This window comes from Bactrocera dorsalis, chromosome 3, assembly GCF_023373825.1.
Source record: "Bactrocera dorsalis isolate Fly_Bdor chromosome 3, ASM2337382v1, whole genome shotgun sequence".
NCBI classification, from domain to species: domain Eukaryota; kingdom Metazoa; phylum Arthropoda; class Insecta; order Diptera; family Tephritidae; genus Bactrocera; species Bactrocera dorsalis.
In genome coordinates, this window is record NC_064305.1 from 9,483,974 (window position 1) to 9,505,573 (window position 21,600).

The following is a 21,600-nucleotide window of genomic DNA, read 5'->3' on the forward strand; positions in this document are numbered from 1 at the left end:
CTAAAATATCATTATATGGATTGTAGGCGTGTCTTCTGTTCGATACTATACAATTGAGATCTGATTCTCTATTAATTATACGCATTTAAATGGAGTATTATTGAGAGGAAACTGTCTAAATATTTTATTCGTGCTCTTTAAGAGAGAAAGACAGTGTGAAAGAGAGCTGAGTGGTCTCGCTCAATCTCAAATTATCGTAGAATATTTGCACTTTGTATAATTTTTCCTCCAAAAAAACACTGTCAGCGAAACTACTATTCTACAGCTAAAACTTTTTATCTCTACAAATACGTGAATAAACTAGTATCAACTTATATATCATATAAACATGCGCATGTGTGAGTAACTAAAATACCAAAAATTTTAATATTTCGTAATTTGAGGCTGTCGAATGGAAATTTCGCCTTGGCATGTGCCCGAGGGTCTCTGCTAATGCAAATATTGTACATTGCCATATATGTTTGAACAAATTTGAATATTTCCAAATGAGTACATAATTCCCATCCATACATACATATATGTATAGGCGCTTGTATAGATGTATGTGTAGCTTAAATGGTAATTATAAAACCACAACTACTTTGCGACAACTTGCCACACCCGCTCAACTGAAGAACGTTGTGCCTGCAGGCGCAACTAATGCGAGACTTTAGATTCTAATAGCAGCAGCCACAGCCACTGCCACAGCAACAACAACATGAACACCAACTCCTCACGCACCCAGACATACACGCACGCTGGCATCAATATTGCAGCCATCCTCAACGGCTTTGCAATTATCATTACTGCCAATGGAAAGCGAGCGCTATCTGTGCGCCACTCTTCCACACCCGAAATCATTTCATGCGGCTGCATATGCTTTGAAGTTGCCACATATTGCGAGGACGGCTAATGTGTTGTGGTGTAAAGCGTGTTGTCCCCTTGATTTGCTGTCACACAATGGTGTGAATGAAGCTGGTGTGTGCGTGTGGCAAGTGTTTAAACATTATGCTGGCAAATAATATTTTGGCATATATAGATATGTATGTACACACGCATACATACACTTATGTATATATATTACAACTCTAAATGTGATCCGAACGGCTCATTCTTGTATTTGTCCATACTAGTTGTACGCGTTCGGCAGGCATCCATCAGCCTTTCACCACATTTTGATGACTTTCACGCTACAACAATCAATCTGTGTGCTACAGCGTATGTAACGGCGCTATTCGCTTTTGTATTTTTTATTTGTGCACTCAAATATTCGGTTCTTACTTGGAATTTCGTAAACTGTTCGCCTTGTTGTAGGAGTAATGATAAAGCCTGAGTAACTTTTAATTGCGATCATTATGGTTTCCAGGCAGAGAAATGCAAATAAACATATGAACTATTTGAATATATGAAATCTTATCTAAATTATCATTCATGTTTAGGTATTTATTTACGAAGATAGAGGCGAAAACTTTTTAAAAGCATAATCATCAACGGATAAAGAAGAGAGTATTGGTATGACACTCCTACTCTCAGAAGAGCAGAAAGTAACCAGATATGAAGAGTTTGGTATGACTTTCCCTTACAAAATAGTAGTTGAAATCCGTCCTTAACTAAAACATTTACATAGTCTTCAAAGGTGATGTTCGACCGGACTATGACCATGAGTTGACGCCATATTTCGGCTTTATTACGAATGATCAACCTTAAACATAACTCAGACAAATGTTCGTTATTTTTGGTACAGTTTAAGCTCACCTCACACTATTTTGTACAGATCCTTCAAATACCTAGCTTCTAAGCTAAAATGTTTAGAATCAACAATTCAAAATTGTGACGAGCCGATGATAAGACAATTTGCTGATTGGAGTCCTCGGTCTCTAGAATTAGTTAGCTTGTGATCTGTGAAGTGAAAAATGTAGTCAGCTCAAGAGAATATGCTGGGCTTTTTCTCTACCAGACAGTTATGCAAATTTATTCCTTCTTCAACTAAAATTTAGATGCAATTTTCGTAGATAATGCTCGATTAGACTTCGGCGTCGACAGCATATTTTGGAATTATTATGAACAACTAGCTCTAAACACTGCTCAGAGTCATCAATTCAAAGTTCAATGTTATGAGATCCATACCAAAAGCATCTTTACAGTTTTTGTTTCACCCCTTTTGCACAGAGCTTTCTGTTTGATATCATTAGAGAGTCAGCTATCTCAACCAACAGCGAACGAGGTGAAGATCGTCAAATAATATGCCATATTTGAGTTATTGGGAAAATGTCTGATTAAATGTAAATCCCTCGACGGCAAGACACGAATGGATAATAAAAAAGTAGGTCTGAATTGAAAGTTTTTGTGGAATGTGCTCTAAAAGGAAGGATATATGATTTTATGGTTTCTGAGATGAATCCGAGGTAAAGCAAAAGGGTGCATATATACTTATATATTTAGGCAAATTTGTAGGTACGTAGGTAGAGTAGCCGTCTCGCGACGCATATATTCCTTTATGATACCACCGAAATTACAATCATCTAACTTTGTTGGCTCCTCTCTGAACCACGCCGTGCTTCTGATGAAGTTTGATGTAAAGACTAATCCGAGCTACCTCCGAGAGGTTGTCATGAAACTCTCGACCGATAGTTGCGCTTCCATAGAATGTGGTTGATAGTCTTCTCTTCTTCTACCACCTCACAGTTTCTACAATAGTCGTTATAAGACTTTTCTAGTCTATTCCATGTCTGCCTTTTACAGAGTGGTTAGTTCTCTTACTGAAATTCTTTTAATGAAATTCTCGTATAATTATTTTTATAGTCGGCGTGTCCGGGTCATATTCCGTTCATGTCTCGTTTGCTTGCTTGTTAAGAAAGTCAGGGATTGATTCTACCGAGACTTAGCTAAATTTATAACATGTTTGTCGATTATATATCAGTAAGTAGACAGAGTCATAAAATATCCCACTTTTTCGGAGTATAATTGAAGGGTAGTGCCTATTATGGCTAGTTCTTCTGCTAGTTTTTCTGCTTCACTGTTCCTTGGTATATGATGAATATATCCGGGACCAATTGCAGATTTATCGTGAAGTGAGAAGTTCGTTCCACTAAGATATCAAGGAACTCTTTCACTAACTTAGACGAAACCCTAAAAGACTTTAGTGATCTCAAAGCCAGCTGGCTATCTCTATATATAGATATTCTCCTCATTTTAAGCATACTCCATGTCAGAATAAGAAAGCTTTCTTTCATTACTGTAATATCCGCTTGAACACTACGGTGGTCTGGTGAACGAAAGACAATTTTGGTATCTAGTTTTGCAGAGAAGACTCTATCTCCCACTCGGTTATCTATTTTGGAGCCATCCGTGTACCATATGTTCTTGTCCCTACGCCTTCATCTACCTCGTTCCTTTCCAACCTCTCTCTGGAGGCGACACAATATTGGGGATCGGATTTAGAATCAACTCTGTAGGATTTCGAAAATCGGTAGTAATGGGAAGAAACGGGATGCAAAAATGTCAAGCGGCATCTTACAGCATAGATTTTTCGTTAATCCCGGATTTGGTACGAGAATATGGAGTTGAAAAAGATAACATTGGTATTAAGTTAAAATGCTGAATATTTTTTTAAGGAGGAGGAACTTGAAATATTAGATTTGCCATCTGCAGCATAGACCCTCGAGAATTATATGGCCATCAGTAAAACGGGGCTGCTTCTCTTAGTGCTCCAAGCGTCTGCCTTGTCTTGCCCTTTTAACAGAAGCATAACCTAAGCTAGTCTAGATTTTAAAAATCGCTCTTTCATAATTTTACATAGGAAACATGATATATATATTCTTAACTGACTATAGACGACTGCGACCCTATACAAACTAATACCTTCAGTCGCGATCTGTGGCTCATATGGGTATAGACCTTGTATGACCGAAGAATTCTGACCAAAAGAAACACGTTTTCATAGGGTTTAGTGTGTAGTTTACAAAAACTTTTATTAAATAATTTATTTAGTTGTGTGTTTCACTTATTATAAGAACATAGTACATATTATAACATTTTAAAAACATTCTCGGTTATGGTAGTATCGCTGTTTTATGGAAATAATATGTATTAAAGTAAGCTCGGTGCCATGACACCAATAATACCTTCAACAAAAAAAATTAATTACTACGGCAAGCAACTCCAGCCAAACCAAGCTCACCCAAACGGGACAGCAAGCAATAAGGGAATACTGCTCGGTACTGCCTATCTATCCACATCCACCTTCTGCTTGAGTTGGTGCGGCAACTCGTTGTAAATGAGGGCAGGAACGCGCGCTAAGGGAAGGAGTTATGGGTTAAAGTATTCTAAAACATAAAATCTTGGGAGACAATGCAGATACTCACTGTTGCATTTGTAAATTAGGTCCGACCAAATGATCATCTCCTGCGAGAAACAGAAAACGCCGAGGCGTCCACCTTTCAATGTAGAGTCATAGATGTTATGCGAGTCCAAGATCAAATGTTCGCCTTCATACATCCTGTAAGTTATCAAGAATGTATTAAAGACTTCAATTACTTAAAATACCCAGACAAACACCTCATACCTCAAGCGTATTAGGCCGATCGCCGGTCTATGCAACAGCGACCAGCGATACGAAGTTTTCTCTTTCCAACCTACATTCGCTGGGTCCTTCCACAGTAACTTAACTTGATCTGGCGTATCGCCTGAGTGCCAGAGACTATTACGCAGCATTGAACCAGGTCCTGTTATGCTATCGACCAACTTAATCTGTATCCCCGGCTCCGAAGAAGCGCGGAATGGTGTTGATTCCCAATATGTCTGTGCGGCCTTCTTCCACATAACCACATAGAACTTGCGATTGCTCTGATAACTGAATATGAAGCCCACATAATCGTCGTCTGTGTCATCGTTAACAAAGAATGTGCCCTCAAAGTCGACGCCACCAAAAGCGTCGTGTCCTACCACCAAGCCGGGATCACTGTTCAGTGTTTGTACGATTTCGGAGCCATTGGCGTGCACTTCCCAATTGGGATCGCGTTGTGCATCACCTTCCGGATCGAGTATAACTGAACGGATTGTGCGGAAGTCCGTTGAATATATCATGGAATTGTTGGGACAGTTATCAATAAAGTTGGGCGTGCCATCCTCGTCCTCATCGTATTCACAAATGTCGCCCTTACCGTTGTCTGTTTAGCATAATATTTAGATATAATTTGTTGAAAGCACCGATATACTGATACTTACGGTTTAAGTCCGTCTGATCGGGATTTCGTACCAAGGGACAGTTGTCGCGGTGATTCGGTATGCCATCCCCATCCATGTCATCATCACACGCGTCACCTCTGCCAAAAACAAACGACAGTAATAAAATACTACCAGCATTGCTCATATCTCATACTCACTTGCCATCACCATCGGTGTCCAACTGATCAGAGTTACTAATAGAGTTACAATTGTCTTCACTGTCCTGCACGCCGTCATCATCGCCATCAATATCCGAGTCGCACGCATCACCTACCAGATCGCTGTCTCGGTCCTCCTGTGACGGATTCGGTATGGTCGGGCAGTTATCACAAGCATCACCTATACCGTCGTTGTCCACATCGGACTGATTCGGATTCGGTATTGTCACACAGTTATCGTACATATTCGCTATATTATCGTTATCCATATCCTCATCACAATCATTACCCATACCATCGTGATCCGAGTCTAATTGCTTACGATTCGGCACGAATGGACAATTGTCGCACGCATCGCCCACACCATCGTGATCCGAGTCCGACTGATTGTCATTGTAATCATATGGGCAATTATCTTTATCATTCTTCTCACCATCACCGTCCGCATCATCGTCACAACCATCACCAATGCCATCATTATCGGCATCTTCCTGTCCCGAGTTCGGCAAATCCGGACAATTATCACGTCTACAACGTACATCACCGCAGTCTAAGTCAAAGTCCGCCCAACCGTCGAGATCACGATCACGTCCGCAGACGAAACCATTGCCAGCCCAGCCGACATTGCATTTGCAGGTATACTTAAAGTTATCCGTTAGCTGGCAGTACGCATTGTGATCGCAAATAGTGCCATCAGGGCACATATCTGATGTGGGCAAGCAAACGTTCGTACCATTCGCGAAATAGCCATCGACACACTTGCATTGATATGAGCCCTGTAAATCGAAAAACTTTAGCGTTTCATCGTTTAAGTAGTCAGCGAACTTACAATCGTATTTACGCAGACCGAGTGCGCATGACAGCGGTCCAAACCTTTTGCGCACTCATCAATGTCATTGCAAGTTTGCTTACGAAAATCAGGCGCAATATATTCCAAATAAAAACCTTTAATACATGTGGGACGGAGCTTAGATAATTCTCTTATACTTATTTTGTTTCAAACTTTTACCTCTGCTGTGAATTCCATCGAAGCCGTGTGGGCAAGGCTCACAGCGAAAACCGGGGTTAAGGTTTATACATTCCGTTTTCGGGTCGCAAGGATGATAAATGTCGCATTCGTTGATGTCATGACATTTCGTGCCATTCATGTGTGTACCAGGTGAGCAAGGTATACAACGGAAGTATGGTGGGAAGTCCATTTCTACGCACTCGACGCCTATAAAATTTGGAGATAAAATAGATCAATTTAATATATACTATATATATATATATACTTATATATATATTTCGTGTTGACAATTTTTGTTTTAACCAAACTTTTTCCGACTAAAGTCTCTTGTTCCAGTTATTCAAACTAGATTAGATCGCAAGTATCTTGTTCCAGTTATTCAAACCGGTTTAAACCGCATCTTATTACGGCTTAAGCTTTCAGTGTTCTTTCGGACTAAAAACCGGACGATCTTATTTGGTTTATCAAACCTAATACTTGATGGATACATGCACACACACATGAAATTTTGACCAGGCAGCAAAGTATTCTGTGAAACTCATCAAGATCGGCTGACTAGAACAATCGTTTTTTTTTCACCTAAATCGGTCACTTCTCTTTTGGAAATGAAGCTAGTGATAACGTTATTGTCAGTGAAGAGAGGTATAGATCGATGATAACCAAGTTTTTATGGGCGCAATCTGAAGAGTTAGATCTTGACGACATCTAGTTTCAGCAAGAAGGGGCTACGTGCCACACAATACGAAAAACTACTGAATTATTGCGAGGAAAGCTTGGAGCTGCGATTATTTCAAGAAATTGTGACATTGAATAGAAATAGTTGTGATTTAACTCCATTAGGAGCCTCTGCGGTGGAAGCAGCATGTTGACCCGACCTTAGCCAAGCACACACTTCTACAAATGACGGCAGAATGGTGTGGCAAAAGTAAGGTAATCTCGTCCCAGCGGATGAAAAAGTTAAGTGGTACTATACCATTGGACCTTCTCCTAAGGGACAGCATTACTAAAAGGGTTAACTTCACCAAGATATTCAAGGTTACCCTGAATGGAATGATCCCACTCTCGAGCTACTGCTTAGGAATAGTACGATTAAGTGGTACGCTGACGGTTGGAAAACGACGAGGGAATCGGTGCAGAGGTCGCAGGACCACACACCAAGCTCTAAATAGCTATGGGAAGTTTTCCGGGTATTTATCAGGCAGAGGTCTTTGCAATAAGTCGGTGCAAGGTGATAAACCTCTAACACAACAATGAACATAAATACTTAGCGAAAGTCAAGCGGCAATTGAAGCAATCTCTACCTATGAGATCAAAATTCTACTGGTGCAGGAGCGTAGAAAACAGCTGGATAGTCTACCGGAACGTAACCAAACGTACCTTATCTGCGTGCCCGGCACCCGTATAGCCAGGAATGAATTGGCTGATGAGCTCGCCCACTCCGCAACATCCACTAACATGGTAAAACCTGAATGAAGTGGACCTCCATACCATAAAGGAGTTGCTCCGTAAGGAAGAAGGAATAGGCAGAGATAGGTAAGCGGCTTGCCAAATTGCTATTGGGGGTACAGTCTCATTAGGTGTAAATATGACAACTGACCTCCCTAGAGGAAAGCTCAGACTACATACCGGTCGCATTTTACATTACATAGCTACTGGAAGCTCAAGAAGCATTCACACAACATGGGCCCAGCTTTTTGCGTACAGGGAGCCTGAAACACCAGAACACCGGCTAATTGACTGTACAGCAGTCTGAAGACGTAGATTTAAGGCCCTTGTTTCCGAATGGGGACCACATCGCTTCGCTAGCAGCCAGCAGAACATTGGACTTTATCAATATCCTTGTGATTTAGGAAAGGGACCAATAACCTAAGATCGCGTTGCATACCTCGTTTATCAATCAATCAATCAATCAAACACCATTAGACAACTTCTTGTGGGGTTATTTGAAATAATTGGTTTTTGGCAATAAGCCAGACTTTCTTTAAGTTTTTGAGGCCAACATTCATTTGGTTTAGTGGAAAAAGTACTCGAAACTTGGGTTCATGGAATTCGTTTCATGCAGAAGAACTCGTGGAGGTCATTTGAATGATGTTGTATACAGAACTTGATTGTAACATTTGAACTACTTAGTGCGTGAAATTCAACGTGGACAAGAAAATTTATGAAGATATGTTGACTACGGCATAAAGTGTCCATACAACCGATTGCTCAGATAACGGGTGATTTTTTTGAGGTTAGGATTTTCATGCATTAGTATTTGACAGATCACGTGGGATTTCAGACATGGTGTCAAAGAGAAAGATGCTCAGTATGCTTTGACATTTCATCATGAATAGACTTACTAACGAGCAACGCTTGCAAATCATTGAATTTTATTACCAAAATCAGTGTTCGGTTCTTTTCTTTTTTATCGACAAATTTTGTTCAGCGATGAGGCTCATTTCTGGTTGAATGGCTACGTAAATAAGCAAAATTGCCGCATTTGGGGTGAAGAGCAACCAGAAGCCGTTCAAGAACTGCCCATGCATCCCGAAAAATGCACTGTTTGGTGTGGTTTGTACGCTGGTGGAATCATTGGACCGTATTTTTTCAAAGATGCTGTTGGACGCAACGTTACGGTGAATGGCGATCGCTATCGTTCGATGCTAACAAACTTTTTGTTGCCAAAAATGGAAGAACTGAACTTGGTTGACATGTGGTTTCAACAAGATGGCGCTACATGCCACACAGCTCGCGATTCTATGGCCATTTTGAGGGAAAACTTCGGACAACAATTCATCTCAAGAAATGGACCCGTAAGTTGGCCACCAAGATCATGCGATTTAACGCCTTTAGACTATTTTTTGTGGGGCTACGTCAAGTCTAAAGTCTACAGAAATAAGCCAGCAACTATTCCAGCTTTGGAAGACAACATTTCCGAAGAAATTCGGGCTATTCCGGCCGAAATGCTCGAAAAAGTTGCCCAAAATTGGACTTTCCGAATGGACCACCTAAGACGCAGCCGCGGTCAACATTTAAATGAAATTATCTTCAAAAAGTAAATGTCATGAACCAATCTAACGTTTCAAATAAAGAACCGATGAGATTTTGCAAATTTTATGCGTTTTTTTTTTTAAAAAGTTATCAAGCTCTTAAAAAATCACCCTTTATATTAATTTTAAGCCATATGTGGAACTTATGACCTCAACAGCTATACAGTGTAACGAATCAGGACAGAAAATGGAAATATGCAGAAATTGTGAAAATGGAATCGAGTATCCTTGTATTCTTAATTAAATGCGCAACTATTTAGAGTAAAATAGATTTTTTTTATTAAACTTCACATAATTTACAATTATAAATACAATTTTAAGCAACATTAAAAGTTAAGAATTATCGATACTAATAAAATACACAATTTCCATTTTCTGTATTAATTGGTTGCCTGCACATCTGCCTGTCTACAACAACTGCTGCTTTGCCACAATTCCAATATTATTGGCGTTTTTAGTAATTGCCAGGCAATTTATGCGTGCTTTGTTGAATACTTTCGCATATATTTCGTTTCGCGCTGATATTGTTGAACGCTTTGGATGGGCACTATAAAGTTACCTGCGTGACAACAACAAAATAAAGAAGAGAAAAAAGACATAAATTAGTGCTTAAAGTTGCAAATTCTGAGCGAAATAAACGAAAGTGACTGTGCTGGGCGGCATACATGTATGTATGTGGGTATGTGTGACTATAAAAGACCCTCATATTATATGTGTGTGGCTCTTGCGGCCGTCTTAACCTCATAAAATACTGAGCAACTGCTAATTTCGCGAAAATAAAAAATCAATTAACACCCGTTTTATGGCCGAAAAAAGATCGCGCCTCGGGTGTCAAGCGCTCGGACGCTCGCACGCCGTCAACACAAATTATTACATTTTGAAGAGAATTCGCCAATATCATAAATCATCGATTGACAGACGGTCGAAGGAACGTTGAAGGAATGTGCAACAACAATAATAACAACCACGGCTCAAAAACATATTTGTAAGCAGTGAGAAAGAAAAATAAAGCAAAAACACAACAACAAAAAATATTTGGTACTCACCCGAGGGACATGGTCCATCCACACAGGGATTATGCTTGCTGCAAGTACGTCCATCACCTTCATAGCCAATGGGACAGGCATCACACTGCGCACCATTCAATGTATCGTGACACTGAACGCCTCTGCAACAGCAAAACAACAACAACAATAATAACAATAAATAATAAATAAAAGCAAAGTGTAAATAAGAATTTTGTAGCGCTGCACAAAAACAATGAAAACAAAATAAAGTGGCAGCGCAGAGCACTTGATGGTTCCAAGCATATGCACACAAACAAAAACACATACACACCTATACATATTCATGCATGTCACTATGTATTCATTTGCCGTGTGTTAGCACGTTTGACAGCACAACAGTAACAATAACAACAACAACAACACAATAGGTATATTGGCTGGCATTATAAATGATCTTGGCAGTCGCGCGTTAGCTGCACGCCAGCGCTTATGACAGACACAATAAGCTGAAAGGTGATTTTCACATGAACTTCGCATATTTCACACACGTGTGAATACTGGGTGGATGCAGCAAAAGGCCACGAAGAATTAGTAGAAAAGGAAATTAACTTTCATAAAGCGGGCACAATGTAAGCGGCAGCGTACTAGCGGTGGCGGAGAGACGCTAAAGAAGAGTTATGTAAAGAAATAGTAAACAGTTTGTATGAGTTAGGCAGCTTAGGTGAACTCATAAATGTGTGTGCAAAAGTATTGCAGTTTTGAGTTCGTTGTTGCCAGATCGATAGACATTTTTTGGGAAATATGATTTTTCTATACTAATTGTCTTAAAACAACTTTTTTGAGCTGATGAATTTCGTTAAATCTTTTCTACAAACAGATTTTGTTATAGAGTTGCCACTTTTTCAGACTATTATATAAAATTTGGGATATATAAGAACTCTACCACTTCCATAAAATCTTTTGATCAATTTTTAGTTTTACAAAATCAAAGATAAAATAAGATTTGAAGATCTAACTATACTCCACCTTTACAAAGTATTCTTTTCGAACCTTCACAGCCAGTTTATTAGTATAGGGTTGCCACCTTTTTTTCTTTTAAAATTCGGCTATATGGAAATTTTACCATTTCCACGAGTTCTTTTAACTATTTATTAGTCTTACAAAAACCAATCCAATTAAATATTATTAATAAAATTATATATGAGTTTCTTACTTATTGTATTAACCAAATCAAGGATATGGTGAATTTCTCGACAGACTCTTCTCTTACAAAATAGCGCCTTTGATATTGATATTCATTATTCGGAGTTCAAACTGGCTAAATTTTCGGTTTAAAGAGATTCTTACTGTGGGGTTGCCACCATTTTGGACCGTGTTCGTCTATGCTGCTTTACTAAACTATTTTTCTGTCGATATTGCATTAGTCGTCTGAAAGCAGTTGTGATAACAAAATTCAGAATTTCCATGTGGTAAAAATTTTGCGTTGGAAATTTGGCTGTCAGTTTGTACACACTATAGTTTGAGTTTGGTAATAATTTATGCCACAAATTTCGTAAATAAAAAATAAGAAATCTGGTATAAAGTTACTGAAAGTCTGGTATAAATTTTCGCCTTGAATTTTATATACACTACAGTTCGAGTTTATAATAATTTATTTAAAGAATTTCCCAAATTTAATACAAATCTGGTATATTTTATTGAAAGCCTGGTATTTTTGCCATAAATTTCATACACACTACTGTTCTAGTTTATAATAATTAAGGCCAAGAACTTTGCAAATTAAATAAAAATCTGGTATAAAAATATTGAAAATCTGGTATAAATTGCTCCAAAAAATATCTTATATACTACTCAAGTTTATAAAAAACTGTGTAAAGAATTTTCCAAATAAAATAAAAATTTGGTATAAATTTATAGTAACTCTGGTATAGATTTTATATTTATTGTAGAACGAAAATCTAACTAAGAATTTAATTTTAACATAATTTTAGAAGTTGTAACTAAATTGTGTACTTCGAGTTCGGTAGATTTTTATGTTTTTAATTTTGAAAAATTTATTAAAATTGGTATAAAGTTATTTTAAAAATTGTTGCGCGTGTGTTATAAATTTTAGGTACACTTTTTTGCTATAAATTTACGGGGTATAAACATACATATGTTTGTAAAAATATAACTGGTATTAAAAATGTATACCAAATTTGTATACCAAATTTTTTTTACCAGCAGTAAATATAAATTCTGTAAAAACTCAATTGAAATACGGCTTTACTTTCCGGCAAACATTTGTAAATATGACTTTTAGCATAAATGAATAACAGTTATTAGGTTTAAACTTTGGCATAAGTTTGTTATAATTTTTTCTTCAATTTGGATATAAATTTACCGCAGTGTTTAACATACATATGAGAAAATTCTTTACGGATGCAAGCCTACATCTGGTATGCATTTTTTTAATACTGGTATAAATTTTTTAAATGATAATTTAAAGGTTGATATGGCTTTTTCGCATACATTTGTGCAAATTATAAACCAACACCTTCATGGTAAAAATTTTGGAATATATTGGTAAAAATATGTATATCTGGTATAATTTTTTAAATACTAGAATACACTTTTTTTAAAGTTAGTTGAAGTATGCTTTCACTTTTTAGCATAAAGAAAAAAAATATTTGGTATAAAATTTTGGCATAAATTTGGTAAAACTTTTTTCCTTAATTTAGGTACAAATTTACTGCAGTATCTACCACGCATGTGCAAAAATTTATTGCGTTCTTCAATCTACATCTGGTATAAAAATTTTACTACTGGTATAAACTTCACAAAATTTCGTTAAAGCAGTCTAATGCTTTATAGCATAAATTTGTAAAAATTATAAACAACCACGTCTTTGGGAAAGTTTTTTGGAATATACATATTAGTAATAAAACTGGTCTAAATTTTTTTCCTACCGACATAATTTTTTTTTTGGAATTTAGTTAAAGTATGATATTACATTTTGGCATAGATTAAAAAAAAGTATGTATTTGGTATAAACTTTTGGTATAATTTTTTTTCTCCAAATTACCTACAAATTTACCGCAGTGTTTGACACACATGCGCGAAATTTATGGCATCCTTCAGCTCAGCGCAGATAATTGGAATTTCATTAATGGCAATGTGTAAATCGTGTTTATTAAAAATGCATGTGGGCTGTGTGTAACCAATAAGCCGCAGGCGCAACGAAAACAAAGCTGAAGCGAAGAGGACTACTTTGGCAAAAGCTAAACAAAGGATTTCATACAATAGCGAAATAAAATAACGAAAGACTATAGAAAAAGTGATTATGATTATATGAAAATAACCGAATGCATATGCATATATCAAAATAGCGCGTGGGTTGAAGGCGTTAGCGCTAAGCGCTTTTGATACGCCGCTAAGAATAACCCAAAAACGAAGAAAGAAACATGTAAAGCAACGTGGGAAACTGTGCGCGCAGTCCAAATAAATTACGATCAGCCTGCAAGGTAATTGGGAAGACACTTATGTATGTGTATGTATACATATGTGAGTCGATAACAGTCTTATAAAAAAGCCTCAGTTTGAACTGTTGACCTTGAAAAGATTTGAAATAGCCATCGATGAAGAATATTGATTCGAAATTTAGTGGTGAAGAGAACAAATTAAAGAAAGAACAAAGTAAGCGCATTGCCATCGAATTCTAAACCCTTTTCTCCTAAAAAAGGTTAATCAAGTAATATTGAAAGCTTTAACAAGAAATAATTACCCCAAATATATCAAATTTTTTAAAGGAAAGCGTACAATTTTGAGCTGCTTTGGTCGTCTTGAGTCTTCAGTCTAGTTCAGTTAGCTGGGAATTTAAGCTTGCAAGTCAAATTGATTGTAAAATAAGCCACAAATCAACTACACTAACCACCGTTCATATAAAAATCATAACTTCCAATCAGCGCTAGTGCTCCTCTGGGGTAAAAATTCCCATAAAACTGTTAACAATTTTTCCACCAACTTATATCGTCTATATAGCTGTAAAAATGTACTGGTTTTAATTGAGCAATTAACCGCGTTGTTGGTTGCATATGCATACATATCTATATATGTTTACAATAATGCTTGTGCTGGGTTTATAAAAAAGCGCGTTTACATGCATCAAGCGCCAGCCGTTGAAATCCCGTGTTTTCACTGATGCATATCACAATATGATCTGTTGGTAAACAAGTTCACCTACACAATTTTGTTGGCATGCATATGAAATGCCCGCAATGCGCTGGAAGCATACAGTCATGCTGATATAAAAACTTTCATATATATATGTACATATGCATACATATGTATACTATCTAGATGTTAACGGGAAAGGGAGTGAGCACTGGCATTTACGCTTCGGCATAAGACAAGTCTCAAGACGTTAGATGAGGGAGAGAGGGAAAAAGAAGTAGTAGAGAGAGTAATACAACCTCTACTCTTTTGGCCGTTATGCATCAGAAGAGGGACTATTGTAGGCAGAATGCCTTTTATTTTTGTTAAACTTGGACCAAGACTTCAATAAGCAATGTCAAACGAAGAATGTCCAAACAAAGTCCAGGCCTTCCTCTGTTTCTTCGAGCGAGTACTGCGTCAAATACTCTCAGAGTTAGAGCATTTTCATCAATTCGGACAACATGACTTAGCCAGTGTAGCTGCTGTCCCTTAATTCGCTGAACTAAGTCAATGTCGTCGTATATCTCGAAGCTCATTGTTCCATTGACTGCGATATTCGCCATTTCTAATGCGTAAAGGATCATAAATCTCCCGCAGAACCTTTCTCCCCAATAAAGGTCAAGCCGACTCATCACATGTTGTCATCGGACCTGCCTCTTCATCATGTAGCAGGCCGGAAACGATGATTGACTTGTAAAATTTGGTCTTTGTTCGTCTCGAGAGGACTTTGAGTTCACGTACTGTTTTGAAATTAGACACATTCCTTATCTATTCCTATGAATTTTAGTTGAGTTTTCTAGAATTTATTATATTTGGGTTATTGGATCTTTTCACATGGACTAGCTCAGGTAAGGCAAATAGGCTAATATGTCGGGTAATCACGAATACAAAAATAGAATGTGATGCCCAGAACTTTAAGGCATGGATCAAAAATACCGTCAGATATCGACAGAGATCATGCCACAAATTTATTGGGACGACTAATATCAATTTCAGACAATTTGACGTTGTTTGGGTACGTTTAGCCGTCCTTAATTAGATATAAATCCAGGTTCGGTTCAGTTATGTCCCAACGAGTCAAAGCTGTATGAAAAAGGAGATATTGAATTATCTATACAATTTCTTCTCAACTGTTCAGCTCTGGGCACGCTGAGGTTGAAACTTCGCGATAGAAACATCTCGGAATACTTTCGGCGAAATTGGCGACGTTGCAGGGATTGATTATCTATGAGGTATGAGGTTACTGATACCAAGTAAGGACCAGCATTCACAGCTGCCAAAGTTGGATGCTGCGTTACCTTTGGTGCTAACATCAGCGCTAGGAACTAAACTAACCTAACCTGCAGTTGAATACACCCGACCGTCTAGAGAAAGGTTGGTTTATTGATGGACATCTTTATTCAGAAGACAAAATCTCAAGCAATCTGTATATTTCAAATCTTCCGTGATACAATTTCACTTAGAAGTCGCAGATACGGGAGCTTCAGTTGGATAGTCTTGAGCTATAAATATGCAACGTTGTCGAGCTTAAGGTGGAAAATCGGAACATAAACTGTTTCAAGCTATGAAATTAGAGAAAACGGCCGAATTTTTCCCTAGTAAGTCTCTATATATACGTATCTCTTTTCTGCACACTTTACTACTACTGGGTCAAAAATCCTAGTGCTAAAATTTGTGGTCCATCATTTAACGATCGGTTCCAGTACATCAGCTTATAGCCACCCCTTTAACTGTTTGGAACTACGACACGTGCTTCGGAAATGCTAAATAAACTCAAGCAGCCGGCAAATACGAATTTTACACACTACACAACTTAGCATTAGTGACCGCTACGGTATTTTGGAAGCTTGAGACATCGACCCAAAGTATAAACACCTACGCAATGCCACAGGCGATAAATGTACAATAGCACGAACAACCAAATAAATGACGAAATGACGGAGGTAATTGCAATGAGATGCACCGATATGTATGCACGGTTGGTTGCGCCCAAGCCAAAGTGAATTGTGCATGCGATATGTACCACGAGCCAACAAATAGGCAAACACACTTGGTTAAGTAGGAAGGTGTGTTGTATGTGGACGGTTGTGTGACGCGGCGTGGTCAGCATGCGGACGGACACCACGAAAGGTAGAGCGACAGCGCAGAGTCATTCAGCCACTTAACACATTTGGCCACTTAGGCGGACCATTTGCAGTCATGGGTCGACTTGAGAGCACGCTGCAGAGGTGACGGCATACAAGTGGCAAATTGAAGAAGTTAAATCGCCGAAAAAAGTGTGTATTGCACTTAATGCCTTAAGATCAATTGGATGGGGTTAATTTTGTTTCGTTTCGTTGTCAAATTACATTGTACGAAAATTTCGAAGTGAGACAAAGAATTCCGCAAAAATGTTGGACTTTTATGTCCACTTATTATTGCCAGAGATTCTGCTTTTTTCATAGACGGTTTACTTTGATAACGTTGGTCCAGTATTCGGCGCCTTTCGAAGTTCCGTAAGTTTATTTTTACCTTTTTAAATACCTTCAAATAAACTTTGAATGATTTTTTACAAGACATTTCTTTGATCTGAATGTCTTTTTCAAGCATCGATAGTACCGTTGAAATAGTACGTTCTCTCCTCAAGAACTCCTCGTGAAAGTAAGATCCCACTGAGCTCTGATTCATATAGATTCACGGTTATTTTCACACGCCTTTAGGGAAGGATAAGATACGCCAGCATTTACATTTTATTCGAAGAGTATCAAGGCGATTTACTCCATCTGTCTGTGGTATTCTTTAACCGAAGTTCTGAAAATCAGCTAGATATCCAAATAATCATGAGTTCCAGTCAATCAAGATGAGCAATGATATAACAGTTCTCTTAATCAAAGCCTATGGAATCAGTCTTGCAACAAAATATTAATTTCCAGGGCAGGGGTTCAAAAGTACTTCATTTACACCTTGAGGTTTCAAGTGTAACCAGATCCATATCCACCTGGTCTTTCCAACCGAGTGGAGGTCTTCCTCTTTTTCTGCTTCCTCCTGCGGATACTCCGTCGAATACTCTCAGAGCTTTTTCGTGTTTTCGTTCATTCGTACGACAAAACCTAACCGATATAGCCGTTGTCTTTTAATTCACCTCTTTGTCTAACCTGGAAAAAGCTGAAGTAGTGAACGATTTTGCTGTGTAAATATCCGAATTTTTCAGGAGATTTCATTCCTTCTACCCAGGAACCCAGCGAAAATGCCACCTTACGTATGGATGGTACTGGGGATTTCATTCCTTCTACCCAGGAACCCAGCGAAAATGCCACCTTACGTATGGATGGTAGTGAGCTCAAAGGGTTTCGGTATGACTGAGTAAACAGATAGAGGTCATAGGATCTGCGGAAGTTAAAAAATACCAGTTATTGGGAGTGATGACTCAGAAACATCAGAGGCAGTATGTCTTCGTAGTGCAGGCTAATAGTTTGAGGTCTTTGAACTTATTTCCCGACTTTTACGAAGCTGTTAAATATGAAACTCTGGGTGTATTCCCGAGACCTACCTGGTAACATAAAGGATTGTGAACAACGAGTCCGATCGGTCTTCGGTCTTCGAAGCTAGATATATATAGTTTTTATCTCATTCGGATAGATCCACATACTTCCAGATCCAGTTTTCGATGAAGTAATCAGTTGTCGTAAGACCAAAGCTCCAAATCGTTTTCGGAATATGAAGAAATCTCAGTTATGCTTAGAGTTCCGAAGTACTGGTAATTTACGAAACGGCTTGATGGTTTGAGTAGAAATAATTGTGGTCCGTTACGCAAAATATCAGCCTTTTCAAGATAGGATTTCTTTCTTAGTTACAAATCCATTTAACCTGCAATGAATAAGTAGCTACTATTTGCATTGCCAAAGTAGAATTCGCAGTAGTAGAGATGTCTCTTGAAAATTATACTCTCTGGCACCACAGACACTGCTTCTTTGTTGCAGTAATCCGCCGTTACGTTTTCCTTGGACCGCGAACTAAGCGCAAGTCAGCTGGTTTACTTTCCTAATTTTACGACGCTGTGGCATGAAAATTAGAGGGCGTATATGTTGTACAGTTAGTTGCAAGATTTATATGCTCCATACGTTTACTACGGTACTAAGTAACTGGATTGGCTGCTCTCGGTCGGCCGTACCGTATTTACGCATAAATTACGATGAACGCAATAAAAGTCAAGAAATTCATAGGCACTCCAGCTGACAGACAGCCAGTCAGTGGTACTTTAAGTGTGGCATACCTTCTTCAACGCATCATCTTTGTTATTGTTACGGCTTTGCTTCTCTTACTTTTTTGTGGCGGCTGCAACGTGCGGTAATGTGAAACCACAATTGAAGGCGTGGCGCGAGAAAAAATTTCATCAATTCAATGTAGTCGCATTTGAGACGACACAAGGTACATATGTTGGCGGCCCTAACGCCATGTCGGGGAATAAGCCAGCGGCAGCGTACTAGTAGAAGTTAGCACAACAAGTGTGCATAGTTAGTTTGTGGTTAGAAAGTAGTTAGCCAATCAGTTGAGCAGGTAGATCGCGTTGAAGACTATGGTTGGGCACATAGTGGAGCAGTGCACGACTCAGTTTTTGAGTTATTAAACTGAAATTTTGTGTATGATCTTCTCTTCTCAAAAGGCTAATTATTTGTCGGAACCGCCGATATCGGGCCACTATAGCATATAGCTGTCATACAAACTTAACTTACGAAATCAAGTTTTTGTATAGAAAACTGTTTCGGATCACTATAGCATATAGCTGCCATACAAACTGAAAGATCAAAATCAAGTTCTTGTATGGAAAACTTTTTTATTTGACAAGTTATTTTCGCGAAATTTGGCATGGGTTATTGTCAAAAGTAACGTTATAATATTCTAACAAATCGTTCAAATCGGACTACTATAGCTTATAGACGCCATACAAACTGTACGCTCAAAATCAAGTTTTTGTAAGAAACTTTTCTATTTCTGAAGGGTATTAAAGCTTCGGTGCATCCAGAGTTAACGGGTTTTTCTTATTTTGATTTTACGTTGCGCGCTGCGCCACTGTGTGCCCAGCCTAAGCGAGACGCGGCTTATATATGCGTTTGTTTGTACATAAATTTCAAGTTGCGTGTTATCAGTTGGCTGCAGCCAACAGACAGTGTTGGTACTTAATGAAGATGCAACCAATTGATATCAGAAAGCAGTTACAACAACAACAACAACATAAACAGGTAAGCGCCGAGTTGTTGCGCTCTAATAAAAGCGAGCTTGCTTGCGAGGCGCAGTGAAGTCAACAGCTTGTAGGTGTGCAGGTGCGCGCTACTTGTATGTATGTGTGTGTTTAGGCGGATCGCGGCGACCACAAGTATGCGCTGTTAACGCTTGTGCGGCAATCATTTCGTATCGTTAACCCAACCTCAATTGATTTACATAAAATCTTGGCCACCAACAAATTGTTAGCGCACATACACACATACGCCACTTTAATGCACTTGCTGCCGTGTGTTGGTATTGTTATTGTTGCCGGCAATGCACTATTGGCCCAACAGCGTCGTAAATGTCAACAAGCATTAACGGTGATATGTGACCGGACGCCAGCCAGCAACGCCAACGAGGCGCTGATGATTTCTTTTGTATTTTAAATACATACATTCAAAAAAATAACAACAACAACAATGAAGCGAAATATATATTAAAAGCTTTTGGACATCGCACAGCCTCAATTGCCGCAGTAAATCAATTAAATGAGGCGCATGGAAGCGGAAAACAATAAAAAAGTAGAAACAAAAAACAATAAGAACAACAACAACATCAACCATTTTATCTCATCGCCTAAGTGTGGCACTAATAAAATGTTGCAACTTATGTGGCAAGTGCATGCAATATGCAAATCTGCCACATCTTCACTCCCGCCGCCCTCTCCACGCCCTCCTCACATCGCGCACATTGATTGCTCAATTCATTGCCATGAAATACGCAGGCGCAAAACTGATAAAAACGCCATATCTTCGCAGCTTTATTGTTGTTGCTGTTGCGCTGCTGACCGCTTGTTGTTTCTTGGCCTGCGGACATAAAAAACACCTTCCACCGGCAAGTAAATTAATTTCACAGCAATTTACAACCTGCTTACAGCGTCGTTCAACAATCAACACTCTCGCGGCTTATCGATCCTTTTTATTAGGGATGCATTAAGCTGGTAGCTACGATCTCGCATAAAAAGCATACAATGCATAAGCGCATACATGCCTCCACGCCACATTCATACACACACATATGCCATATGCATTTGCGCGCATCTGCTTTTGTAATCGCATCAAAAAGTGGACTCAAGGCTCTGCGCGGTTGCGCTGCCGCGTGATTCATACGCAAGTTGGCGATAAAAAGGTGTGCGCTCATAAAGTTGTGCAGACAATTTAAACTGGTTTCGGTTAGCACCTGAACTGGGATAATCCGCTGGTATGTAAATGGCAGGGCAAAAGAATTCGCCTTGGCAATTTGCTGTCGTTAAGGGAGGTTATGGTAGTTGAGGCAAAAAATCTCATACCTATAGTATGTGGGAAATCGATTGTATGGGAGCTATATATTGTAGTGATCGGGTTTTGTCAATTTTTTGGCTGGGTCATTTTGTTAAGATGAAAAAAAATATAATAAAATTGCAAGCTCCTGACTACTGAATTGGAGACTGGAGCCATATATAGAAGTTCACGCAAGTGAGGAAAGTTCTCTGATCGCCATTCACTTGGGAGTGGCCAGAAAAGATTATTTTACATAAGCTCAAGTAGCTTAAGATTTCCGGTCTTAAACCAAGTACCCTCTGGGTAGCCAAAAAACATCCGTTTGAAGGGAACTAACGAAGGCGAAACATCCTTTCCACATGCTTGTGAGCTGGATTTGGGACCCGTCACGTAAAAAAACTCTACCAATAAAAAGGAAACAACAACCTCGGATAAGTATTTCTATGAAAAGATGTGGCAACTAACAGATGGTACTATACTCTTGTAGAACCC

At 38.6% G+C, this 21,600-nt stretch overlaps 1 protein-coding gene across 6 annotated transcripts in view; it reads right to left on the bottom strand.

Moving 5' to 3' along the window:
• Positions 1 to 3,933: 3,933 nt before the first annotated feature.
• Positions 3,934 to 21,600, bottom strand: part of LOC105222583 (cartilage oligomeric matrix protein) — a 44,236-nt gene continuing 26,569 nt past the window's right edge. For 5 of the 6 annotated variants that reach the window (XM_011199967.3, XM_011199966.4, XM_011199968.4 and 2 more), the window contains exons 9-16: positions 10,451 to 10,572; positions 6,373 to 6,579; positions 6,193 to 6,308; positions 5,364 to 6,139; positions 5,206 to 5,303; positions 4,544 to 5,147; positions 4,344 to 4,477; positions 3,934 to 4,274 (exon numbers count right to left, since the gene is read on the bottom strand). In XM_011199967.3, coding sequence (XP_011198269.2) covers positions 4,204 to 4,274; positions 4,344 to 4,477; positions 4,544 to 5,147; positions 5,206 to 5,303; positions 5,364 to 6,139; positions 6,193 to 6,308; positions 6,373 to 6,579; positions 10,451 to 10,572 — 2,128 coding nt within the window. In that variant the 3' untranslated portion in view covers positions 3,934 to 4,203. Of the gene's footprint in view, positions 4,275 to 4,343; positions 4,478 to 4,543; positions 5,148 to 5,205; positions 5,304 to 5,363; positions 6,140 to 6,192; positions 6,309 to 6,372; positions 6,580 to 9,659; positions 9,964 to 10,450; positions 10,573 to 21,600 lie in introns of those variants that run through there. The other variant, XM_029548812.2, reaches the window with a different exon arrangement.